At 43.4% G+C, this 27,574-nt stretch overlaps 1 protein-coding gene across 3 annotated transcripts; it reads right to left on the reverse strand.

Moving 5' to 3' along the window:
• Positions 1-4,848: 4,848 nt before the first annotated feature.
• On the reverse strand, positions 4,849-23,829 carry DDO (D-aspartate oxidase). 3 transcript variants are annotated; one of them, XM_036249156.1, is made up of 5 exons: positions 23,750-23,829; positions 21,984-22,159; positions 20,890-20,998; positions 16,385-16,561; positions 4,849-6,816 (listed from the first exon to the last, which is right to left on the reverse strand). In XM_036249156.1, exons 2-5 carry the CDS (start codon positions 22,153-22,155, stop codon positions 6,249-6,251), a joined length of 1,026 nt encoding a protein of 341 aa, XP_036105049.1. In that variant the 5' UTR covers positions 22,156-22,159; positions 23,750-23,829; the 3' UTR covers positions 4,849-6,248. The 3 variants fall into 3 exon arrangements, with proteins under 3 accessions (XP_036105049.1, XP_036105048.1, XP_036105050.1); XM_036249155.1 differs by lacking the exon at positions 23,750-23,829 and adding an exon at positions 23,184-23,494; XM_036249157.1 differs by lacking the exons at positions 20,890-20,998; positions 21,984-22,159; positions 23,750-23,829 and adding an exon at positions 20,601-20,657.
• Between the last annotated feature and the right edge of the window lie 3,745 nt (positions 23,830-27,574).

Below are 27,574 nucleotides of genomic sequence, written 5' to 3' on the forward strand. Positions count from 1 at the left end.
TTCCTTCCTTCTACTTGCTTGCGGGTTTTCTTTTTGTTTGCTTTCTAGTTCTTTAAGTTGTGAGGTTAGATAGTCTATTAGAAATTTTTCTTGTTTCTTGAGGTAGGCCTGTAGTGCTATGAACTTCCCTCACAGAACTGCTTTTGTTGCATCCCATAAATTTTGTGTTGTTGTGTGTTCATTTTCATTGGTTTCCAGGAAGTTTTTTATTTATTCCTTGATCTCCATGGTAACCCATTCATTGTTCAATAACTTGCTATTTAGCCTCCATGTTTTCAAATGTCTTTGCATGTTCTTGTTGCAATTGATTTCTAGTTGCATGCCACTGAGATCTGAGAAGATGCCTGATATGATTTCAATCTCCTTGAACTTGTAGAGACTTAGTTTGTGCCCTAAGATGAGGTCTATCTTTGAGAATGTCCCATGTGCACTTGAGAAGAATGTGAATTCTGCAGTTTTGGGTGTAATTCTCTGCAGATATCTATTAAATCTATTTGATCTAGTGCTTCATTTAGAGTCTGTGTTTCCTTGTTAATTTTTTGTCTAGAAGATCTATCCAGTGATGTCAGTGGGGTATTGAACTTCCCTGCTATGATTGTATTGCTGTCTATTTCTCCTTTGAAGTCCTCCAGAAGATTTTTAATATATTTTGGTGCTCCTATGTTGGGTGCATATATGTTTACCAAGGTTATATCTTCCTGTTGGATAGATCCTTTCAATATTATGTAGTCGCCTTCTTTGTCTCTAGTTATGGTCTTTATTTTGAAATCTACTTTATCAGATATGAGTATTGCTCCCCCAGCTTTTTTTTGCTTTCTGTTTGCCTGAAAGATTTTTTTCCATCCCTTCACTTTCAACCTATGTGAGTCTTGTTGTGAGGTGAGTCTCTTGTAAACAACATAAATGTGATTCATGCTTTCTTATCCAGTCAGCTACTCTGTGTCTTTTTATTAGAGCATTCAAACCATTCACATTTAAAGTGATAATTGATATGTACTTCTTTATTACCATTTTTGCTTAGTGTGGATCTATTTTTCTTCCTATTTCTTCTACGAATTACAGCAGTCCTTTTAGCATATCTTGCAGTGCTGGTTTGGTGTTAATATATTCCCTTAGCCTTTTTTTGTCTGGAAAGCTCTTTATCTGACCTTCTATTTTGAATGATAGCTTCCTGGGTAGAGTAGTTTTGGATTCAGATCCTTGTTTTGCATGACCTTGATTTCCTCATGCCATTCCCCTCTGGCCTGTAGTGTTTCTGTTGAGAAGTCAGCTGATAGCTTTATGGGGGTTCCTTTGTAGGTAACCCGTTGTTTATCTCTTGCTGCCTTTAGTATTCTCTCTTTGTCTTTAATTTTTTGCATTTTAATTACTATGTGTCTTGGTGGGCCTGTTTGGGTTCTTCTTACTTGGAGCTCTCTGTGCTTCTTGAACTTGAATGCTTTCTTCCTTCACCAAATTAGGAAAGTTTTCTGTCACTATTTCTTCAAATATATTTTCTAACCCGTGCCCATTTTTTTCCTCTTCGGGTACTCCTATGATGCAAATGTTATTATGTTTCCAGTTGTCCCACAGTTCTCTTAAGCTGTCTTCCTGTTTTTTCATTGTTTTTTCCTTTTGATTTTGATCGGTTGATTTTTTCTACCCTGTCTTTTAATTCACTGATCCGGTCCTCAGCTTCCTCTACTCTTCTGGTTAGTCCTTCCAATGTGTTCTTAATTTCTGCTATGTCATTCTTCATTTCCACTTGGTTGGTTTTCATTGTTTCTATATCTTTACTCATGGTGCTGATGTCTTTATTCATGCTGTTGAGCTTCCTTAAGATCATGGCTCTGAACTCTACCTCTGATAACTTGCTTAACTGCATTTCATTTATCTCATTCTCGATAAAGTTCTCTTGTTCTTTCATTTGGGATTTGTTTTTTTGTTTCACCATTTTGGCTATCTCAGTGGGTTTTGGAGCCTGCCAAATTTTCCCTGTGGGTGTTGGTGTTCTGCTGTTTGTGGCTCCCTCTACTGGTTTTGGATGAGCCTGGGTGAGTCCACGTCAAACACCAATGTCAAGTCTTACTTTCCCAGGTAGATTTGCAAGCCCAAGAAAGGTTCAGTTATCCTCTAGCTTTTTCCTGATGGCTAGTATTCTCAGTTACTCAGTGTCTTGGAATGTAGCCCTGGTGTTCTGCATAAGAGGATTTCTTGACAGTGGGATAGATGCTGGTTGTTAATGAGCCTCAATTTGCATTTCTTTGCCTCGCCTGGGAAATGCTGAATCTCCGAGGAGGGCGGGGCTGCTGCTTTTCCCCACAGCCCAGAAGGAGCCCACTGGCCACTGTCCTTTGTGGCCACAATTCAGCAAATCTCTGAGTGCCTTCCAAATCCCGGTGTCCCTATAGAGTTTCAGCCCGGTCTGCCCTCCCAGGCTGTAGCCCCCAGGTGAGTGGCTGTTGGTATTCTAGCACTCTGTCCTGTCTGTCTACGCTGTGGAGTGGGCTTGGTCTTTATTCCCCAAGGGTGCTGCTCACAGCTAAGACTGCTACTGTCCATGAGCTCCCAGCCCACCACCCTCTCGTGCCTCCACAGATCCTACCAGTGTTTTTGGTCATATGGTCCTGTCCTGCTGCTTTTCTGTTGCTTTTTTCCTAGGATTTGTCTTTATTTTAGTTGTAATTCCCTTTTGGTCCTGAGAGATTGTCTGGGTAGCTTCCATTCACTTCACCTCCATTTTCAGATCCTCTGTGCCTATCTTGTGTGCAGCTGGGTTGCACAGGCCTTTTTGGTGCCTCCACACCCTGCAAGTCCCATGGGCAACTGGATCACACAGTCCCTTTGGGGACCTGGCTCTATGCATATGTTATGGGCTTCTGGGTCGCACAGGCCTCTCTGGTGCTTCAGCATCCCCCCGGCCCCATGGGTAACTAGATCACGCAGTCCCTGCTGGATTGCACAGTCCTCTCTGGTGCTTCAGCACCCCACCGGCCCCATGGGTAACTAGATCATGCAGTCCCTGCTGGGTCGCACAGGCCTCTCAAGTGTTTCAGCACCCTGCAGGTCCTGTGAGTAACTGGATCACACAGTCCCTGCTGGGTTGCACAGGCCTCTCTGGTGCCCCCGCACCCTGCAGTTCTCATGGGCGGGCAGCTGGATTGCACCAGTCTCTCTCTGGCTCTGGCTTCCCACTGCTCTTGTGGGCTACTGGACCACACAGGCCTCTGTGGAGCCCCAGGTCCCACCACTGGCGGCTGGGTAGTGCTGCTGCCCCGTGGGGCTCAACTCCTGCTCAGCTTTTTGAGGATGTAATTTTTGGGGATGGGTCTCAGCTGCTGGTCTGTGCTCTGTTGCCTGGGGATGGATGTCTGCTCCCCAGCCTCTGTTGCTGGGGTATATCTCCACTCTGATCGGGCTGCTACTATTGGGGATGGTGCTGGGCTCCGGGCTGTATGTGGCTTTTGGGACCAGCACCTTGGGAGCTCCACTGCTGTGCACTGGTCTGTGTTGACACAGAGTATCCACTGGTCCAATGGTGCCAGGTGTGCTGGTGGGCTCAGGTTACTGGGCCCTAGCCGTTCCCACTGCCTCCTCCCGGGGAATACCCAGGATCTTCCAAAATGGTGGGACCTCCCCGCAGTGCAGGGAGAAGCGCCCTGAAGGGCCATTTACCATGGTAGCTGGCTGCTCCCGTCCACAGCACAGGAACCTTCTGCTCCGTGGCTCTGCACTGCTCTGGTTTGGTCGTCCACCTTCACATCCACACACACTCTCACACACTCACCCTCCCTCCGGTCCTGCCCACCGTCATCTTTCTATATTCTATGAGACTGTCAGTTATTAATGAAATGCCTGGTTATCTGGGGCCAATTGTTTCATAAATGATTGTTTGACATTCCAGATTGTTACTAGGGAGAGCAACCTGGCTTCCTGCAAATCTGACCTATAGCAGACCAACTCCTGGAGCTGGTTATTATAAGTAAGGGTTTGGTTTACTCGGCAGGTTGCTGCCAGTTGTAGGTCAGAGTTCTCTTTTTACACATGGTTTGACCATCACCAGTTTGCATACTGTCTCTCATCTTTCAGACAAAGACAGAGAGCTGTCTACAAGTGGCTGACCTACAGCCAGCAAGGTGATTCCCAGCATTTCTAGAGACCTACTTTGGGAGACAGCTAATTCCTATTGGCCACCTTGACCAGAAATGCCTAAAGACACGCTTGCTTATGTGAGCACACCCTCAAGACAATGCCCCAAGAAGCGAGAAAGGCAGGGCAGGCTAGTGGTAATGGCAGCAGCAGAACCCTGTGCGGAGACCAGCCGGGGACAGTGCGCAGTGACCCTCAGCCCCAGCTGTCGGTTAGAATCCTATGGGTAATTTTGAACAAACACTAATATCACGGCCCCATCCCACCTCCAAAGATTCTAATGTAATAGAGCAGGGTAGACACCAGTATTTTCCCAGAACCTCCCAGGTGATTCTAAGGTGCAACCCAGGTCAGCATTACTGACCAAAACCTTTGAGAGACCCTGGGAGCAGAGACGTTGCCATTAGAAACATGAAACAGGGCTGCAGCCATGACGCCTTTCTCAAGAAGCCTCCAATCTTTCAGTCTTTCAGTGTTGGGCGCTGAAATATAAATTGCAGAGTGAAATCAAACTCTGAGAGGAGCAAAGAGACGAGGTCATAGTGTGAGCCTGCTGCCATGCCATGAAAGTGACCGGACCGGAACCCGGGGCACAGCCACACATTCAAACACTTTAAGCCACCGTGGAAAGGACGGACAGACTACCTATTTTGAGCAGCAGTCTTCATTTTTATTTTTTTACCATTAAACAATTTATTTCCCCTTCTTTAAAATGCCACTTTATCTTAACATATTATTTCTCACAGATGTCATGTTATGAAAGTGTGTTAGTGTGGGTCTGTGTGTATTTTCAGTCTAAGTTTGTACATTTATCAAACACTTTACACAGAATTTAGAACAACAGGCATTTGGGGCATAAAAACTCAAAATAATCACATATTCACTCAACACATGTGGTATCCATCCTTTTTTTATTTCTAGTCATTTCTAAATTTTCAAATGTATCTGAATTTGATACAATACCACCCCCTGGTGGAAATCTATAGAAAAGAACCCACACTTGAACGTTTTCTCTCTCCCGCCACCCCGCACACCTTCTTTCTCTCTCCCAGCAGCATTTTATCTTCAAACAAAATCAGATGCAAAAGCTCAATGAGCAAAAAGTAAAAATAAAGCTGTCCTAGGGGCTTTCTATTTCCCACCTTCTCATTGCCAACCCCACATCTCCCTCAGAATATTCTAAATACAATTCATCTCTAAACATAATACACCATCTCCCCCCAAAATTAAAATTAAACTTACCTCTGTTTCTCCCAAGCTTCCTTACCTCAATGAATAGCCCCTCCTTTACCATTCATTAAGCCAAAAATCCTCCTGAGGATTCACAATGCACATAAAAGCATTGAAGGCTCTGAGCAGGCCCATGTCAAGAAACCATTTAGATATATTTAATACAGCAATTCCCAAATTCATTTTATCATGAGACACATGCCCCTCCTTCCCAGTACTTTTTAACAACTTGCAGAAAACTCTGGTTATATTTTATTCAGAATGATTGTTCCACCTTAATTAGCAAATTAGCTCTTTGGCTGCACATGGTCTTCAGTCTTCAGAAATGCTAGGCGCAGTCAACCATACATGCCCACTCTCAACTGCCTGTGGCGATGCAAAGTATGACCCTTTGGGGACTGACCCTGAGTTGATGCTGTGTCTCTGGGTAACTTCATCAGTGTCTTCTACCAGGAATTCTCCTAGCAGGAGTCATGCTCTGTTTTCCATTAAATGGAATAAACCTATACTGCATGATCACTGTGTAATTTTATCTACAGGGACTATCATGCCCATTTGACTACAACCTGTGAGCATCATGGGCAGCTCTGCAGCTGACAGTGAGTTCAGCAATGTCCATACATTATCTCCTCCTGCGGAGTTATCAGCCATGTTAATTGGCATAGATCCTTGCACACTAGATCTAAAAGTAATCTTTTTAAAAATCAAAATAGAACGTTTTATCCCATGTGTTTAGTAATAGATATAAGTCTAGTACCAGATTAGCACTAGATTAGATTAGTACTAGTTCTAAATCTATTCATACACATTGTATCATTTCTAATTCTGAAAAAAAATTCTATTTTGATCAATAGTCATTTACTGGACCATTTGCTGTCATTTTATGTCATTTACATCTTTGACTTGGGAGCTGGGGTCCTGAGGGCTTGAACACACTCACTCAGCAGTCTGGCAGCCTCCAGAGCAGTACCCCAGTGCAGAGAGAAGCCCCCGCTCCCGTGGCCATAGTGGTGGACTACAGGCAGCCTCTGGCCATCCCGGGCTAGGACCTCTATCTGCAGCCGAATGCCTGCCCTGTAGGGCCTCAAGCCCACCTTCTCCTTTATGTCCCAGGCTCCCTGGAGAGAAGGCTCCAGAGCACAGCATCGGGAGAGAATATCTTTGCTAATTTCTGCATCTGGAGATAGATTCCAGTCTCCCTCTTGCCTACTTCCACCCAAGGTTACGTTGGATGCACCGGGGTAAATATATGTCAACCCACTCCCATCTCGAATAAAATGCTTCACCCAGGGAGCCTGAACATTGAGTAGTTGACCCTTCACGGGGAAAATTTTCAAGTCTCCCACTAGCTGTCTGCTTCCAAGGGCTGCACAGTTGACCACAACGTCAAAGGACGGGTGAAGCTCCCACAGGTCTTCTATTCGCTGGGTGAGCATCAGGCCCCCACTTTCTTTTACCCTGGGGAGAAAAAGAGACCAAGAGGTGAGCCTTGGTAGCTTCCTGCTCCACCCCTCACAGGAAGAGATGGACACAAACTTGGCAACAAACACCTCAAGAGCTTCCACGCAGACCAAATTCTAGCCATCAATTGCTTCACATCCTTGGAAACTGGGGATTCCAAAAGTTGAACCTAAATAAAAACCTATTTCAAAGATTCAAGTTCAGGGAAATTATATACAGGGTGGGGCAAAAGCAGGTTTACAGTTGTTTGCATGGAAAACAATATTTAATAAATAATAATACAAGAACTACTTTGTTTTGTGTACTCGCAACTGTAACCTACTTTTGCCCCACCCTGTACTTTGTTTTTTTATGTTTAGTAGAATTTCTATATCATCCTAGATACCAAATAAATACCAGGTTAATTTGGTATTTTAAATACCCAAGTATTTCTTGTTTATGTCATTTATTTAGCACCTAAATTAACTGCTATGAACATTTTGTCACATATTGTTAATTCTTGCTTGTTCCTTTGTATTAGTCTGGTCTCCCTAATTCAGTGGTTCTCAACCTGTGGGCCGCGACCCCTTTGGGGGTTGAACAACCCTTTCACAGGGGTTACCTAAGACCATCAGAAAACACATATTTCCGAAGGTCTTAGGAACTGAGACACCGCTCCTCTATCCATCTCCAGGTGAGTGTGCCCACATGCAGATACGCCCACATACCAGTACCTGGCATGATGACATCACTGCGCCAACCCCATCACATACACCCTGTACAAATACAGGTGTATGTGACAAGATTGGCACCATAATGTACTTATGCGGACCAGTCACACATGTATAGAGAGTAGCTACTGTGTAGAAAGCAGCTACTCTGTTAAAAGCAGCTACTGTGTTCAAAGCAGCAGTACTGGAGGTAAAACAACACTTCATGAATTATAATTATTGGGTAAATGTAAAATCATGTACTGTAAAATCAACTACTGCAAAAAAAATATCTGTACCATGGGAACTTAATCTGGATGCTGAAAGGTCTTTTTATATTCAGCTGTGGTTGATGTGAATACTGCCCCCTTGTGATAGTAACAGGTGTGTAAAAAAAAAACAATACAGAGAGTGGTAAATCATAGGAAACTTTAATGAACTGTATTGACTAAACTATGTCATGCATCATCTTTTGTATTATTAAAGCTATTGCTATATATTATTTTCATTAGCAAACCATCCCATGACAATGGATCGTGTAGAGAAGAATGTTAAGAAAAGAAAATATATTGAGGATTTTTTGCAGTTTGGTTTTACCTCAATAATTACAGCAAGAATTGAGAAATCACAATGTGTTATTTGTTGTGAGGTTCTATCAGCTGAATCTATGAAGATGAACAAACTAAAACACCATTTTGATAGTAAGCATCTGAACTTTGCTGTCAAGGATACCAACTACTTTAGAAGCAAAGCAGATAGAGTCAAGAAAGCCAGACTTGACACTGGTGGCAAGTACCACAAACAAAATGTAGCAGCCGTTGAAGCTTCATATTTGGTGGCACTCAGAATCACCAGAGCTATGAAACCTCACATCATTGCTGAGGATTTATGTTGCCAGCAGCCAAAAACATTGTTCGAGTTATGATCGGAGACGAATTTGTTATCAAATTGAGTACAATTTCCTTATCTAATGCCACTGTCCACATAAGAATAGATGACATGTCTGCTGATATTCTCGATCAGGTAATCCAGGAGATTAAATCTGCTCCACTTTCAATATTTAGCATCCAGCTTGATGAATCTACAGATGTTGCAAACTGTTCACAGTTACTGGTTTATGTGAGGTATATTAATGATGGCGACTTTAAAGATGAGTTTCTTTTTTGCAAACCTCTTGAACTGACAACTACTGCATGTGATGTATTTGACACAGTTGGTTCATTTCTGAAAGAGCATAAGATCTCTTGGGAAAAGGTTTGTGGTGTTTTCACAGATGGTGCTCCAGCTATGCTAGGATTTCAATCTGGATTTCAATGTTTAGTACTGAATGAGTCACCAAAAGTCATCAGAACCCACTGTATGATTCATCTGCAAATATTAGCAACAAAGACGCTGCCACAAGAGTTACAAGAAGTAATGAAAAGTGTCATTAAGTTCTGTCAATTTTGTGAAGGTGAGCACTTTAAACAGTCAACTGTTTTCCCAACTGTGCAATGAGTTGGATGTGCTGAACAATGATCTGCTATTTCACACTGAAGTGAGATGGTTGTCGACAGGAAAAGTTTTAAAACGTGTTTTTGAGCTTCGTGACGAACTCAAAACGTTTTTTAATCAGAAAGCAAGAACACAGTCCAAAGCACTTTTCAGTGATAAAAGTGAACCTCAGAAAATAGCTTACTTGGTTGACATCTTTGCCATCTTGAATGAGTTAAATTTATCACTGTAAGGACCAAATGCACATGCCTTGATTTGTCTGAAAAGATCCGGTCATTCGAAATGAAACTTCAGCTTTGGCAAAAAAAAAAAAAAAAAAAAAAAAAAACGGGATGAAAATAAAATTTACATGTTGCCTACCTTATCTGCTTTCTTTGAGAAACATGACATTGAACCAGACAAAAGGATTATGATGATAATTTCTGTGAAAGAACACTTTCCCATGCTTGCAAACAAAATTTCATCATACTTTCCAAATCTACCTGACACCCCATTTGCACTCACCAGAAGCCTATTCACAGTCAAAGTTGAAGATGTTCCTGAAACAGCACAAGAGAAGTTCATTGAACTTATTAACAGTGATGCAGCAAGAACTGATTTCTCTGCAATGCCAATTACAAAATTCTGGATCAAATGTTTGCAGTCATATCTTGTTCTGTCTGAGACTGTTTTGGGCCTTCTTCCATTTCCAACAACATATCTTTGTGAAACAGGGTTTTCCAGCTTGATGGTTATCAAGTCTAAATACAGAAGTAGACTTGTGGAAGATGATCATTGTGCTCTTGCAAAGACTGCCCTGAGAATTTCTGATCTGGTGAGAAAGAAGCAATCTCAACCTTCACACATGGTTGACTTTTTACGCATACTGTTGCAAAATGTAGCAATGTAGTTTACTGTTGCTATATTAAGACTGTTACCCATGCTACACCATGCTTCAAGGGAAAATTTAATTTATTTGTAATTAGAAATAAATATTTCACGATATTGTTTTTGTGATTAATCACTATGCTTTAATTCTGTTCAATTTGTAACAATGAAAATATATCCTGCATAACAGATATTTCCATTATGATTCATAACAGTAGTAAAATTACAGTTATGAAGTAGCAACAAAAATAATTTTTTGGTTGGGGCTCACCACAACCTGAGGAATTGTATTAAAGGGTTGCGGCATTAGGAAGGTTGAGAACCACTACCCTAACTAGATGGTTGGGACAAGGGTGACATGCCCCCTTTATTTCTACCACAGGGATGTTAGCATGAGAGGGCTAATACTTAAACATAATGTTCTGTGTTCCAATCATCCCAATTAGAATTCAGAATTATTCTCCTAATTCAGAAAAATAAGAGAATTTACCAGCTTTGGAATTTGAGCAAATTACTTAAACTTACTGACCTTGTTTGCTTAGCTAAAACCTAGGGACAAGACTGCTGAGCTCACTGGGTTTTTTTATGACAATTATGTAAGAATTTGATAAATGTAAATGTCCTTCTTTTTTATTTCAAGGGTATCCTGCTGGTTGAGCTACTGGTGAAAGCCCATCCTTCACCTAGAAACTCCTTAAACCATCATAGGGGACAGGTTGTTGAAAAGCCCTGTCAGAGCCCTGGCCGGTTTGGCTCAGCGGTTAGAGCGTCGGCCTGCGGTCTGGAGAGACCCGGGTTCGGTTCCCGCTAAGGGCACGTACCTCGGTTGCAGTTTGTCCCCGGCCCTGGTCGGTTGTGTGAGTGGCAGCCACTCGATGTGTCCCTTCACGTCGATGTTTCTCTCTCTCTCTCTCTCTCTGTTCCTCTCTCTCCCCCCCACTCTACCTGAACAACAAAATGGAAAAATGTCCTCTGATGAGGAAAAAAAAAAAAAAAATTAAAAAAAGAAAAGCCCTGTCAGGCTTGCTGTGCTAGGTCCCACCCAGGCCTCATACCCCAGGAGGAAACTTACTGAATGTGCCCAGGGCCCAATCCCCCTTGTGTGGTTGCAATGTGACCACGTGGTGATACTCAGTCATTATTGCAAAGTCCTGGCCAATGCATTAAGGTGGCACAAAATTGTAGGAAGAAACCATACTTGGAAGCTGGGTATTAAATTAGGTGACCAGATACCTACAGGGCTTCTTTATGACCATATGAAGTAGTTATTCTAGAGGTTCTGCATGACATGATTGAGGGTATAAGAAGCTTGGTGACTTTGTTCATGGGGCTTCTTGCAACTGAGCAAGACTTCACCCTGGACAGGGAGAAGTCCATTGCCCCAACTACCCATGAGGAAATTGCCCCGACTACCAACAAGGGAGGACTGAAGAAGCTGTGCTCACTAAATAGCCCCAGCTCAATGTCCTCTGGTCATCACCCTAAAACCCAAGTGTCCATTTTTACCAAGCCTAAAATCCAGCCCCCTGCTGGACCACATCTGCCTGATCCATAAACATGGGAATGATTGTCTTCACAGCCCTTCCTTCAACTCACTGGGAGAACTTCTGTACACACACACACACACACACACACACACACACAGGAGCAAAGGGGAGTCCCTCTTCCCTTCCCTGCTCTTGGGACTAGAGGCAATTCCTACACCCACCTGACGTCTCTTGGCTGCTGTGCCCTAGCAGGCATGGCATGCGTTGGGCTCGGGGAGCAGAGGTCTGCTGTACGTAACTTTGCAAGTCAGACATTTGTCAGGCAGGGACAAACTGTCACATTCCTGATGTGATCTGTTGCCCTATGATTCAGTTCCTGGAAGAGGCAAGTAAAAAGCAGCAGAATATGACTCCACTGGCCTAAGATATATAACATGGTCTGCAGGGCTGATTAAACCTCAGGATTTTTTGTTTGTTATGGATATTATTTTGAGAGGGAGATGATCCCTTCTGATCTCTGACAAATGATAAAGATCTAATTTGTGGTTAAAAACATTTTTTCTTTTCTGGCTTGCTGAGTGAAATGCCTGTTTTTGAGTCCAAACCCTGCAGGATGAACATTTACATTGTGTAAAAGGGGTGTAGGAGGCAACACAACAGACCCTGGGTGTGAGGAAGGAGCAGATTGTGTGGCTTCTGGTGGCAGAGAGAAGGTGGCAGCCCACAGAGGGAGCCCCAGGGGGCCCACTGCCTGCCTCTCCCCCTCCGCCCCCATCCTCCACCACCATCCCCTGGCCTAAATCCTTGTCCTGGAAGGTTTGCCTTGGGCTTGGAGGAGTCCTGCCCCACAGAGCCTCCATGGAGAGGAAAGGGGACTTGTGCCCCCCCTTTTCTCCTCAGCCTTCCTGCCAGAGGCCAGGCCTTGAGGGAAGGTCTCTGCAGGCTCTCTGTGCTTGCCCCACAGTGGGTGCCAGGAGGAAGTATGAGGTGTCCGGGACCCTAGGTTGTGTGTAAGGGGGTGGGGTGCATTGCTAGGATCTCTTCATGTCCCAGCCCAAGGTCACAGTGGACTAGTATATCAAACAAATAAGCTGGAAAAGGCCTCCCCAAGACCCTGGGGACAAAAAAACAAAAAACCCTCAGGCCTCTTCTTTCTGACTTTGTCACCTAAAAACAGACAGTAAGCAGTGTGCCTCAAGGCACAAACCCCAGCTTGCTCCACTGGCATGAAGCACTGGCATGAAGTACCAATCACTTGGGTTTTAAGTAAAGAAAATGCTGACAGCAGGCTTCCAACTAATGAGAGGGTAGCAGGATGTTTCCCAGACTTTGTCCCACAGTTAGAGATTGGCTTGAAAATAAGGTTATTATGGAAATAAGGGTATGTTTTCTAGAAGGTGATACTTTAGAAGCAGGCAGATAGTACAGTTGACCTTTGAACAAGGCAGGTATTAGGGGTGCTAACCCCCATATAGTCAAAAATAACTTTGACTCCCCAAAATTTAAGTACAGTCTCTGGGTATCCATGGAGAATTCATTTCAGGAGCCCCAGTGAATACCCTAATGCGCAGATGCTCCAGTCTCTTATATAAAATGGCACAGAATACTGCACACAGTCAGCTGTCCTCATCTGCAATTGGTTGAATCCACAGATGCAAAACCTGGGGACATAGGACATGTAGGAGAAAATCTGCGTACACATGGACCCAAACACTTCAAACCCATGCTGTTTGAGAGTCATCTGTACATGTTCGTGTGAAAACACTGAGGTTAGCCCCAGAGCCAAAACGGTCACTCTCAACAAGAATGGGAGAACAGACGGACTGTGGCCATGCTGGGGACTGGCTGTCACTCACAGTCCAGTGTGGGGACAAGCCCACCCTCCTCTACCAAGGAGAAGCTTCTTACTGCCCAGGGCAGCCCGGGCAAACTGGGGGATTTAGGAAAGCTCCTCAGAGGAGGGACACAAACACTGGAGTGACGCTGGCTTTCCTGCCTCCACCGTCTCCCACATGACACCCCATCTGCCACATCTTCAGGTGTCCTGGGCCTTCATGCTCTCTCTCTGACCCATCAACACTCCCCATCTCCCAAGGATCTTCTCTACTATTTGTCCCTTAAAACAACATGTGCCCTCTCTCCCAGGGGGAATTTCTGTTATATTTAATAGCCAAAGCTTTGGTGAAAGATTGGGAGAAACTCTTATACCCCACCTCCCGATTTCGATTCCCAGGTCTCAGAACCCACCCTGGCGAATCTGAGCTATATCCTCCTTCCTCTGGGTCACCTTGAGGACCCCTTCTCCAGCGGTGCATGAGAAATGAGTCAGTGGGTCGAAGGATGCGCTCAGCCAAAGCCCTCTCCCTTCACCAGCTCATGAGCTGGGGACTATTGTCTCCTCTGAGGGATGGACTATGCTACCGTGTGACTTCAACATAATCATGAGAAAACATCAAGCAAACCCCAATTTAGGGACATTCTATAAAACAACTAGTCTGTCCTACAATTGAAAAGGTCATAAATAATAAAAGTAATAGACAACTGTAAAGGTCATAAAAGATAAAGACCAGAGACTAAAGAGACATGAGAATTAAATGTAATGTGTGAGCATGATCATGGATTGGATCCTGGAACAGAAATATGTATATATTGCTATAAGAAACATTATTGGGACAATAGGCAAAATATGAGCAAGGTTCATAGATTATAGTATGGTATCAATATAAATACTTAGGTTTTATCATAGTACTATATTTATGTAAGAGAATATCCTTGTTCCTAGAAAATTACATGGCAATATTTAGTAATAATGGGGTATCAAGTCTGTAACTTTCTCTTTAATGGTTCTGGGGGAAAATATGCATAAAGAAGAAAGAGAAAGGATGATAAAGCAAAATGTTAGTAATCTGGATAAAGGGTTTACAAGAGTTCATCCACTTCCCTTATCTATGGCCATGATCATCCCTGATCCTTGGCCAGCCCATGACAGGCTCTGTGATGGGAACACTCTGGGAGATTTCCTCACCACTTCTTCCCAATCTGCCAGACAGCACAGAGCTCCAGCCAGGTTTTTGTTGTTGTTTGGTGGTTTTGGTTAACCCTCACTCAAGGATATGTTCTCCATTTTTTGTTGTTGTTTTTTTTTGTTTTGTTTTTTTTAGAGAGAGAGAGAGTGCAAGGAATGGGGAGATGAAGAGGAAGAGAGAGAAATATCGATGTAAGAGAGACACATGGATCAGTTGCCTCTCCCACACACTCCGACCAGGGTCAGGGGTTGAAGCTGCAACCCAGGTACTTGCCCTTGACTGGGAACCGATCCCTAACCCTTCAGTGCATGGGCCAATGCTCTCGCCACTGAGCCACACCGGCCAGGACTCCAGCCAGGTTTTTACAGACTTCCCAGAACATTTGGACAAAAGTCTAAGATGAGAAAGCCAAACAATAAATTTTTAATGAAACTTCAGCCCAAGAGAACTAACAATACCCAAAATTATAAAACTCTCTTATGACAGATCACTTTTTAGGCCCGACATCTTGTACAGGTTCCTCCATTTTTTAAATTATAATAAAAAAAATTATTCAACGTATTGACAGTAAAGCCCTGTGACTTTGGGCATGCTTAACGATCTCTCCTCTTTGGATTAAGGTAAATTACATGATACTGCAAGTTTGTCACTAACATTAGCACTTCTGGTTTTTTCCCATTCGTTTCTATAACATGAGGACAAAATTCAACACTACACATGACTGCCACTCAGGATAGTTTGGCGCTGCTGCAAAGAGTGTCGTGCGATGGTTCAAAATGTCCGTTTGTTAACTGATGTATTCAGGTACAAACTTAGCATACAGGCAGTGGCCCAATGAACAAAGCACAAGAATGTGGGTTTTATGAAACTGGTACTTAACAAGAGTGAAATGACCACTATGAATTGCTAAGAGGTAAAAGTGAGGGGAGTACTTACAAAGCTACAAAAATAGACAATGATGCTCCTGGTGTGTCCAGTGGACTTGGACTCTCTGCTCTGTGCTCACATTCAACTCTCCTAAATCTGTACTTAACCCTCACCATGTGTTACTCTAATTGTTCATTAATATATAACTATGAACCCACATATACACATACATACACACCACCACCCCAATAGGTTATAAATTCCTTAACAAAAGTAATCATATTTTATCTTTTCTTTTGACCAACAAAGAATTATGAAATTAATGAACTCTCTGTATCAGTTATTCCATATCCTATATCTGGGACCAAATCATTGTTACCTGCTTACCTCAAGTAGCTTTTCTAACATTAGACACTAATTCACAGCATTCCTATTCATCCACCAAATATACAGATTTAGACATTGGAAAGGCCAATGTTTCATAACCTCCAACATGCCTGCAATTTATAGACTAAACTATAGAGATGGGTCTCAAATAAAGATGCTCCTGACATGTTTCCTAACTAACAGGAAGCAGGAAGTCCTGTGAACCAAGGCAAAAGGCCAGTTCAAGGTATTTGGGGCTAACCTTGATGAGGAAGCCATTACTCAATTTAGGTAAGTCCTCCGTTTTAGAGTTCTTATTTATAACAAAAGAAAAGAATGACTCTATTTTCTTTATCCCTAATGAGAAAAATAATTTATAATCAACATAGGATTATCTCATTCCAAGAACTAGAGTAAATCATCTCATTTTATAGCCGGAAGCATAGTTTCCAAACTTCTCCATTTTACAGACAAGGAAACTAAGATACTATTTCAATAAGTGGGATTTACTTGGGGGGGAGGCAGACCGTGCAGCAAGGTGCTCACCGGAAGGAGGAGATGTGCTTCTACCAGCATGTGTGACTCACTCCTGGGGCTCAGACTCGGCCTTCGAGTGGCTTCACGAAGCCCTCGCCACTTGTGAGCAACAAGACACAAAGCAAGAGCTCTGCGGGGCCACAGAGGACTTTCAGTACATATTTTATGCATAGCTAAGAAGTTGTTTATGACTCTGACGGTGAAGCAAGCAGCGAAGAGCTGCTGAACTGACCTCTTCTCCAGCCACGGGAGGTAGGCTGTGCCTTCGCACTTCAGCGTCGTAAACGCCTGACCAAACACGTGTTGGGGGAATTTCTTCAGCTCCGCCTCGGTCATCCTTCGAAATCCCAGAACCACATCAGCCCAGAATGGCTCGTCTTCGGTTGGAATGCTCTGAAATATCTGCCAACTGAAACATATTAGGTGAATGAATTTTGTGAAATAACACATTTCTAGTGAACTCCATGTGACACTCCCTAACGCACTGAAAAATCACCCTTCCTATGCAAATAATGAGAACAGCTAAATTTAAAATGTTCGTGACTGAAGGGGAATAAGACATTTCAAAAGTAGTGTGTCTTTTATTTATTTATTTTTCTTTATTGATTTTAGAGAGAGGAAGGGAGCGGGAGAAAGAAGTAGAAACATCGATAAGAGAGAACATCGATTGGCTGCCTCCTGCATGCTCCCCACTGAGGACTTGGCCCACAACCTGGGCATGTGCCCTGTCCAGGAATCAAACTGGTGACCTCTTGGTACATGGGTCGACGCCCAACCACTGAGCCACACTGACCAGGCAAAAGTACTGTGTCTTTTAAAGATTGAATTTAATTCTCCTTTTCCAAAAACCTCTTGCCCAGAATTCTTATTTACTTACGACTCTGCATATTTGAGGAATGGTTTTTGTTTTGTATAATGCTTTACATAAATTATAAGCAAACTATCAAAAGTGTAAAGGTGGCCCTGGCCAGTTTGGCTCAGCGGTTAGAGCATCGGCCTATGGTCCAGAGAGACCCGGGTTTGGTTCCTGCTAAGGGCGCGTACCTTGGTTGCAGTTTGTCCCTGGCCCTGGTTGGTTGTGTGGGTGGCAGCCACTCGATGTGTCCCTTTCACGTCGATGTTTCTCTCTCTCTCTCTCTCTCTCTCTCTCTCTCTCTCTCTCTCTCTCTCTTCCTCTCTCTCCCTCCCACTCCATCTGAACAAAAAAATGGAAAAATGTCCTCGGGTGAGGATAAAAATTAAATTAAAAAAAAAAAGTGTAAAGGTGGGCCTCAATGCTGAACAAAATATCTAAATTGGAGTAAACAGTGGTGGGGATGCAGGAAACTGGAGTGCTAATTATGACTTAAGTTGTAGGTCATGGATGTAACTCTTGAGGAAAGAAGCCGAGTTGTCAAGAGTCCTGTTACCGTTAAGTCAAGGTTGGAGTAGATGAGGCTGGAATGATATTGGTTGTTAACAAGAAGCCTGTAATAGTTCTACCAATAGCTGCTAGGCACATGTTTGAATTTATAAGAGGTGGGTTGTTGCCATCAATAGTAATAAATGTAAATCATGGCTGCTCTAAAATAGCCGGGAAAATCATTTGAGTGCTCTCCATGGTTGCTAATGATGTGATCATTAACGAATCAGAATTTAAGTAATTCATAACTAATTGATTCAAAGCAGTCCCCCTGGAAAGTACAAATGTTTGCTGCAGAGCTCTACACGGGGCCCTCCTGCTGTCTCATTCTGCACCCCTCTCTGGGCTAGACTGCCCTCTTCCATATCTTCACCGTCACTTATAGGCCAGACAGCAGAAGGTTACACCTGCAGCCACTTCTCTCTCGTGAGCTCCAAAACCAGACCCAGACCCACATTGCCTACTCCCCACTGACCTCCATGCGTCATACAATACACCTCCCCCCCCGACACACACTTCCCCTACTCCTTTCCTCAGTCTTATCCACTTATCCAACTCAGGTGCTCAACCCAAAAATCATCCTTGACTGTTCTCTCATCCCCTGCATGCCCTCAACTATTAGGTCCCATCAAATCTTTTCTTAAGCTCTGGCCAGTGGCTCAGTTGTTTGGAGCATCATTCCATACACCAAAAGGTTTCACGTTCAATTACCGATCAGGGCACATACCCAAGTTGCAGGTTCGATCTCCAGGCGGGGTGCACATGGGAGGCAATAGATCAATATTTATCTCTCACTTTGATGTTTCTCTTTATTTCTCTCTCTCTCTCCCTTCCTTTCTCTCTAAGATCAAACATATCCTTGGGTGGGGATTAATAATAATAATAATAAATTTCCTCTTAAGCATTTCTTAAATTTATCTACTTTCTGTACCCACTATCAACAGATCATCTATTCCACCATCATCTCTTTTTCCACAAATCTGCTCTCCACACGACAGGCAGAATATCTTTGAAATGTAAATATAATCAATTACTTTACTGTGTAAAATCCCTCAATGACTTCCCATTACACTGGAATTTTTCAATCCCTCCAACACCCTCCTACACACCACAGTCGCCCCAGATTCAGGTCTATGCACATGCTCTTCCCTCTACCCAGAATGCTGCCTCCTCTGCCCTAAACCCTTCTCTGCCCCCTTCACCTCTATACATCACCAGACTAACCACTGAAACATCATTCTTTTCCTGATGGCTTCTCATAAAATCTCAGACTAAGTTTATTCTCCAGACAACTGCTTTCATAACACCCTGCACTCTTCCCTTGGTAGCTTGTGTCTCATTTGTAACTCATTAGATTTAGGACATTATCCACAGACCATAAGCTACATGAGGGTGGGACCATATCTGCCTTTCTTAAAAATTCACTCTGCACATACTTATTGAGAATCTACTGTATGCCAAAGAAGTATGTACTAAATTGCTCATTTATATATCCCTAATACCTAAGGCAGTACCCTATACTGAGGAATGCTGAAATTTTGTTTTGAAGGAATGAATAGATGAATAAGGTACTTAAGCCAAAGATGCACAGGACACTTTGCCCTTGTCTTTGCTTGATTGATCCAAATCCTTTTTGGAAGCAAATGGGATAAAAAGCACTCGTGAAAAGAAATAAATAGCTCTTTTAGAATAGCTTAAAGTACATTCTTTAATATCCTTTAGTAGTGGCAAAGTCTTACTCTTGAAAGGATATTTGAATTTTGGACATAGGGCCAAAGTTTGTGAATTAGACTGGACCACATTGGTTTTGTACAGAAACAAAGGGTAGCCATATGTTAATGGGAGCTGTCATCAGCTGGCTTTGGAGACAGCTATAGTACCAATCCTTCTTTGCAAGGTAAAAAAGTGAAAATTGCTACTTTGGACAAAGACTTTGGGAAATTAGTGATGTCAACATAATCTGGTATTTGTGAAGAGGAGGTAGGGCAAGAAAAGGAAAAGGGTAGAAATCTGCATGCAGACAGCCTAATCTCAAAAGAGAAGATAGGACAGTTTCTTTTGTTTCTGTTTTTGTTTTTAAAATAGCACAAAAGGTGAAGTGGACTTAAGAATATAGCAAAAGGCAAACATCCCTCTGCTCTTCCAAAGGCTGAAGAGTATGATTGTGTTATTATAGGGTTGGGGACCAGCCAAGGATCAAAGTATACATGTGAATAGATAAGGCATGCATGATGGGCTGGAGCCACCCTGAAAGTGTGGTCAAAATATGCATGAGAATAGATAAGGTATGCATGTTGGGTTTGGAAAGCCTCCCTGAAAGTGCCAATGGGCTTATCGCCCAAGTGTGAATGTGCTTGTTAAGTATCTCCACTGAAATCAGCAAGAGACAGCTAGAACAGGAAGTATTCTGGATTTGGTAGTAAGGTCAGCAGAGACATGATCTCAAGGGCTTAATAACCTAAAACACCATGTAACCTAGGGAATCACTTTGCAAATAAACTGGGCTGCATCCAGAGATCTGGAGCATTTGCTCCCTTGCGATGCTCCCCCTCACTCTGAGCTCTCACTCCAAGCCGTGTCTGCTTGTAGTTCATTGCATTGCGACAACCCCCAGCAGGCCAAGAGTCAGCAGTTATAACACAGGATAACACAGACATACAGGTTGTGTCATAAATTAAAAATGATAGAATGGCTAGTGATCTCTATTTAAGACCATATAAAAAGACATTGTCATATTTTAAGTGCTAGTTTGTGTTAGGATTTATTTTTAAACTCTTTTGTTCAATTGTGCATGTCTCCTGAAATCAGACCTGAAGAATTAAATAGGGGTAGGCTAACCATTTCAGAGATATTTTTTCCCAAGTGGCACTTCAAAAGGTAAATCTAGTGACCTACAAAATTTACACTTTTGGAATATAAGTTTCTCCAAGTACACTAAATATATAAGCTGTCCCTATATTTTGGGTCTCTGTCCCCATTCCAGTGTCATACCTGTTTGCTTTCCATCAGCCACATTATCCTCACATAGCCCAAGCTCACTGCTTACCTGACATATTTTTGTAGCCATATTTGCAATTCACTGCACAACCCCCGAGGAAACTCAAAATAGTATCTGTGATGAGAAACTGTAATGGTTGTTTATTATTAAAAAGTCTAATACTATAATTTGTCTTTCTTGAGTTCTTTGGAATAAAGCCTAAAATCTTCTTCTAAATCCTCCCACATCTAGGTCAGCACTCTGCTCACAGCAGACACTCAATAATAATTTATGCTGAACTCTGAAGTCTGTTAAGATCATTCTAAATTCTAAATTAACTTCAACTTTCCTCTCTTACCCAGACACCAGATGAACAGCAGCCTCTCCAGCTTCTGCAGAATTGGCAATTGCAAATAGATGATCAAAGGTCTCTCTAAACCATTGCTTCTGCTTGTGAATGGGTGTGTCTATCATCAAGAAGAAACATGGAACAGAAAGGAAAATGATGATAATGACTATGCTTCAGATAAGCTCCTTCCTAGAAACTGGGGGTGGGGTGGGGGGGTGGGGGGGTGGAATTAAGGTGCCGTTTGTATAATAATTAATCTACACAGGGAAAACCAACCAATCAGGGAAACATTTGATAAGTGAGCCAGCTGACAGGTGGTCTTGGGCACCAGGTATATTCAGTGGTCCTTGAAGGGTCCATAACCAACCCGAGTAGAAGTCAGTTTGTGGCTGAGTCATCCAGCTGGCTATACAGTTAAAACAACAGGAGAAAGAACCCCACCCCACCCCACCCCCGCCCCAGGTCAATGAGGGCATTTCAGTAGCAGGGTTTTAAACCTTATTACAAAGCCCATAAATATTTCTTTAGGAGTGGCTCTGTGCTGTCTTTAAACACTTGCCCATGTGAACTCAACACTATTCCAAAATTGCGCACTGGGCCACTGGTGTAGAAATCAGGAAAAAATAAATAATAAGCTGCAGCCCTAACTAGTTTGGCTCAGTGGTTGGAGTGTCAGCCAAACCAAAGGGTCTCAGGTTCGATTCTCGTAGGGGGCACACACCTGAATTGCAGGTTTAATCCCCTGCTCTAGTTGGGGTCATGCTGGAGGCTGCCAATCAATGTTTCTCTCTCTCTCTCCCCCCTTCCCTTCCTCCCTTTCACTCTCTCAAAAAAAAAAAAAAAAAAAAAAAGAAAAAAAGAAAGAAAAGAATAAGTTGCAAAGAAAACTAAATTAGACCTCTAAGGATTATACCCCAATGATCTAGGCCAGTGTATGAGGCTATATTGAAATGCATTCTCCTGTTCCCACCCTAAACCTTAAAAACAAAATAGTGGCTGAGATCCACACACTGCAGAAGTTACCCTAAAGAACAAACAATTCCTCTAACGTCATTTTGCCTGACATCTACCGTGACCCGCAGAGGAGCAAAAAGCCCTCTCACCTGGATGAGCATGAGGAATAAGTATTCCAGCTGCCACATCACTCGTGGTTCCAGGGGAGAACTTGTCTGAAATGACCGTGATGGAGCATCGTGGGACCAGCTTGGAAATGCACAGAGCGGTGGAGAGCCCCATGACCCCTGCCCCCACAACGGCAACCCGGACTGGATCCATGCGCCTGTGAGGAAAGAGGGTGTGAGCTGTAAGCCTCGTGTTAGGGATTATTTCACCCAGTACAAAGTTTGGCCCTGCGGGTTCTTTCCTGAGGTCCTAAGCCTATCAGAGTAAGACCTTTCCTGTCGTCATTTCTCATGGGATAAGGAGAGCTCCCTGTGAGCTCTCTTTCCATTAAATATCGGGGTATGGGCAACAAGGTCTCAATAGAGTTTTAGACCTAAATGCAAAACTGGCCTGGAGCTGCCTTTAGAACACACGACAGGTAAATAGGTTTGCATTTGGGTGAAGATTTCTACTCATTCTGCCCCCTTTCCTAAACTGTGTTCCCTGTGGACAAACTAGGGAAGGTTCGTGAAGTAAGCAAGGGAGACACAAGCAGCAAATATAACAACATTTGACAGAAAGTTTTTGAACGATGGCACCTCACTCTAACTGGGAATCAGCTCTCCTCGCCTCCTTCCCTGCCTCTGTCACTGCCTTCCCAACCCCCACCTCTGAGAGCAGGCTTTTCTCCCAGTTGGGACTCCCTCAACGATAAACCAGGCCATGTGAATTCTTTATTAGCTTCCATGGGTGGTAAGTAAGAGAGACCCACAGAGTTTGTCTCACAGAGAGGGCTCTTTTTGAGAGTCTGGATGGACATGCAGAAGCCTGGGCTGGGCAGGAGCCTGAGACCAGCGCCCAGTGTGGGAAGGAGAGGCTTGGTGAGGGCTCCACACCCTCCCACCCCCTTGCCACTGAGCTTTGCTCCCCAGCAGCTTATCTGTCCACCATGGCTTCCCTGCTGTCTTTCCACCTGTCTTTGCTCTCTAACTTTCTCTGTAGATCTAAGGTTCAAACTCCAGAGAGAGAAAATGCAGTTAGTCCAGTTGATCATTGCCATCCCTTATAAACAATGCTCTCGCACCAGGCCAGCTCACTGGGCTGCACCAGCCTCTACAACTGCCCTTGGCACAGTTGCCCTTCTCTGTCCAGTCAGCAGTAGCCAGGGCATCGGGCAGTGTGATATAAATCATAAAGTTCACCTTTCTTCAGGAGGAGGTGGGGCGGTCCCCTCTGCCCCTCTGTGAGCAGGGCAGATGGGGTGGCTCTGAAGGTCTCTGATACTTTCAAGTCCTCCAGTGAAGTTTGCTGTGTGTTGTTTCTGTTTCTCAAGCAGTACGTGCATTTCCTCAGCCACTAGTTAATCTGATTGCTCCCCAGCAGGCTGGCTAATGGGCAGGATCGCCAGGGCAGAGGGAGGAGACAGGTAGGGTCCCGGACAAGGGGCAGACCAGTGGAGGGGGCAAGCTTGGGGAGTGTAGCCCAGACATGTGCCCCAGAGGCTTTCCTGCTGGCTTTCCTACTTCACACCAGCCTCCCTGCCCAGCAGCTTTGTCAAAATAGTTCTAATAAATTAAGTTGAGAAGGAAAGTAATCTGTGCCTGAGAATAACCAGCTGTCAGGGAAAAAAATGTCAACAAGCAAGGTGGGTACAGCCTAGCCCAGAGACGTGTGAATCACTGTCACCTGATCCCATTATGACACACCCCCAGACTCCCAGAGGACATATAGAATGACCCCTGAGCCACAAGCAGGGAGATTCAAGTACCTGCCTCTGAAAAAAAGTGGCCTGGAACCCACAGAAGACTCTGGCACCAACACTTGTTTTCCTGGTGAGTGGTTGGTGTAGTGCCCTGAGAGGCAAAGAGAAAACAAAACTGCTTCTCATTGGAGAAATCATTAGGGACATTCCCTCTAATCTTACCCTCCATTGGACCATCGTTTGCCTGTGTGTCTGTCATTTATGTCCTGGAAGAAAGGAGCCGTTGACTTCATCTTGTGAACTGTGCAGCTGTGTCTCTGCCAAACCCTGGAAGTGGGTCTACCCTTAGCAGGTTACAAACCATCTCACCACCAGCCTGTGATTTCTGCAGCTGATTCGTAGGCATGGTAAATGACAAGTGCAACGGTCCAAGTTCCAGCCAGAGGCAAACCCCGGTTTCCACATTTGGCTGCTGCCCAGAGTCAGCTGCCTTCTCCCATTGGCACCGGGCTCTGCTGGGTCAGTTAGGTCTGAGGTGGGGGTGGGGGGAGGGGGAGAATGGGAGGAGTGAGGGCAGAATAACGTGATTGATCACTTAGATGATGACCTGATTGCAATTGGAAAATTATTTAGGAGATAATCTAGGATAAAAACAAAATAATTCTTTGGCCCACATATTCAAATATTACTGAGTGTCCACTGTGTGGCCACTTGACAGTCAACAAGTTTGTTTACAGGGGAGCAGTTTGATATATCAAAGTAATGATAGTAATATTGTAAGTAATTGTATATTTATCCTTAACCATGTTCTAGACACATGCAGGACACCATTAACACAACCGCCATATGAGATAGGTGCTATTATTATCCTCGTTCTATAGATCAGTAAACTGAGGCTCCAAGAGAATAAGGAAGGGCCCACGGTCTCTTAAATGGCAAAGCGCTGTCTGTATGTCAGATTCCAAGGCTCAAGGTCTTCACCAAAGCACACACTTAGGTACCACAGAACTGTTTTACTTTGACCAAGTCACCTAACTTCTGAATTTCATTTCTCCATTTGAAAATAAGGAATGAAGTAGTTGTTGTGAACATCTGCTGAATTGAGGTATGTAAAATTCTTTGTAAGGTGGTATATATATTTTATTGAGCACCTACTATAAAATCAATCAACAAACATTTACAGAGCAGTCACTCTGTCCAAGCCATGTTGCAAAGACTATGAGAGATTCAAGGATTTCTAAAATGATGTGTTCTCCTTCAAGAAAGGAAACAAAGCAGAATAAGACAGTCCTCTGGTAAGTGGCACATAATTGTGGACACTGTGATGGCTAAGAAGAGAGGAAGCGTGGTGGACCCAAGCGGCCAGTCCAGGATGGACAAAGAAGAGGAGGGGAGGAAATGTTGGGAGGGAGGATGGTGGGAGCAAAGTCAGAGGCAGGAAGGTCAAGGAGAGCTGAGGAGATGGTGGGGGCTCCATGGGGAGGATTATGTGAGAGCGGAGTGAGAAAGTGTAGTAAGCTTGGCGCATGGAGGACTGTAACTGAAAAGCAACGGGAGCCATGGAAGATATCTGGGAGGCTCCTTCTTCTGCCTGCCCAGGTCAGGACTCTACTTGCCTCTGAAAGGAAGACAAGAAGGAAATGAAACCAAGAAAGCTGTGTGTGTGTATACAGCTAATTGTATGTATTTTCTCCTGCACGGAACTACAGCAATGTGACTAAAATGAGAAGTCATTAAAAAAAACTGACAGGAAAACAGATTCAGGTGTCACTGAGGGTGAGAGTTAAAGGGGCCTCAAGGACCATCCAGTGGGACCTTATGTTATCATTTTACAGGCAAGTGGCTGAGGTCCATAGAGTTGAAGTGAACTCCCTGAGACTGCAGGTTAGCACAGCTTCACACTTCCCCAGCAATTTTTCAGAAACTTTACCTTGAGCTCTGGAGGTGCCCAGAACCTCACCTGTGCCGCGCACTGGGAACTCCTGGCCCACCAGCCCCTCCTGCTCTGCTCTGCATGGCCCTGGGAGGGGCAGGGGAGGGGCGGGGAGGGGAGGAGCAGTTCAGAACACTCAGTCTCTGAAACACTGCTGAGCCCTGACTCAGGACACAGAAGGGCAGAGCCTATAATTGAACACTTTCTTCCTCATAAAATAAAACCTACTTATTGGAACATCCATAAAAATCTCCAAGGGTTGGTCCCAAATTGGGGTAGGTGAGCCCAGGGGGAGGTAGGAAATGACGGGAAAAAAAGGAATTTACTTAAAGAATTAGCAGTTGTCAGTAAATATTAATACCATGTGGATTTTAGAGATTAAACAAACGGCCATTACTGACTCTGACAAATTGGGATAAGACATGAACACCCACACTCCCAGATACACTGTGGGGGAAGTGATCATAGACTTTGGCTTCCACTGCCAGCTTAACAATCTTAAATGAGAAAGTAGTCCCCCTCATCACCTGCAAGAATTTAAGTGCCCCTTTACATAAGCCATCTTACAGAATAAACCCTTTGTATTTATTGTTTTCAATAAATATTATATAGGTGCGAGAGAAAAGGAACAGATAAGCCCCTCAGAACTGAGCATTCAATTGAATACATGCAAAGTATATGCCAAAAGCTGTTGTACACAATGTAGGTGTTCAATAAATGTTTGCTAATTTTTTTTAGTCATATATTTCTTATTAATTTATTTGTTACAGATGTTTCTCCTTTTTTCCCCATTGACTCGCCATCCCCCGCATCCCATTCCCAGCTATGTTGTTCATGTCCATCGGTTATGCGTACATACATATAAATTCTGTGGTTTATCTCTTCCCTCCCCCCGACCCCCTCTTCTGAGGGTTGTCAGTCTGTACCCTACTTCCACGTCTCTGGTTCTACCCTGTTCCTCAGACTGTTATGTTCATTATATTCTACAAATAAGTGAGATCATGTGATATTTGTCTTTCTCTGCTTGGTTTGTTTCACTTAGGATAATACTTTCCAGGTCCCTCCATGTCGTCTCAAGGGAAAAGAGATCTTTCTTCCTTACAGCTGCATAGTACTCCATTGTGTATATGTACCACTGATTTTTTATCCATTCATCTGCTGATGGACACTTGGGGCTGTTTCCAGATCTTAACTATTGTAAATAGTGCTGCTATATATTCTTTCTGATTGGTGTTTCAGGCTTCTTAGGGTATATTCCTAGAAGTGGGATTACTGGGTCCAATGGCAATTCAGTTTTTAATTTTTTGAGGTAACACCATATTGTTTTCCATAATGGCTGCACCAGTCTGCATTCCCACCAGCAGTGTACTAGAGTCCCCTTTTCTCCACACCCTCGGCAGCATTTGTTGTTTGATGATTTGTTGATGGTGGCCATTCTGACAGGTGTGAGGTGATATCTTATTGTTGTTTTAATTTGCATCTCTCTGATGATCAGTGATGTTGAGCATATCTTCATATGTCTCTTGGCCATTTGTATGTCCTTTTTAGAGAGGTGTCTATTTAGTTCCCCTGCCCATTTTTTAATTGGGTTCTTTGTCTTCCTTTTGTGGAGTTGTATGAGCACTCTATATATTTTGGAAATTAACCCCTTATCTAATGTATCATTGGCATTGATGCTCTCCCATACAGTGGGTTGCCTTTCCATTTTGATGATTGTTTCTTTGGCTGTGCAGAAGCTTTTTTGTTTGATGTGGTCCCATGTGTTCATTTTTTTCCTTTGTTGCTGTTGCCTTAGGTGATGTATCAGTGAAAATTCTGCTGCGTATGATATCCAAAATTTTGTTGCCTACATTTTTTTCTAAGATTTTTATGGATTTATGAGTCACATTTAAGTCTTTTATCCATTTTGAGTTTATTCTTGTGTATGGTGTAAGTTGATGGTCTAGTTTCATTTTTTT

This window comes from Molossus molossus, unplaced genomic scaffold, assembly GCF_014108415.1.
Source record: "Molossus molossus isolate mMolMol1 unplaced genomic scaffold, mMolMol1.p scaffold_m16_p_8, whole genome shotgun sequence".
Classification (NCBI taxonomy): domain Eukaryota; kingdom Metazoa; phylum Chordata; class Mammalia; order Chiroptera; family Molossidae; genus Molossus; species Molossus molossus.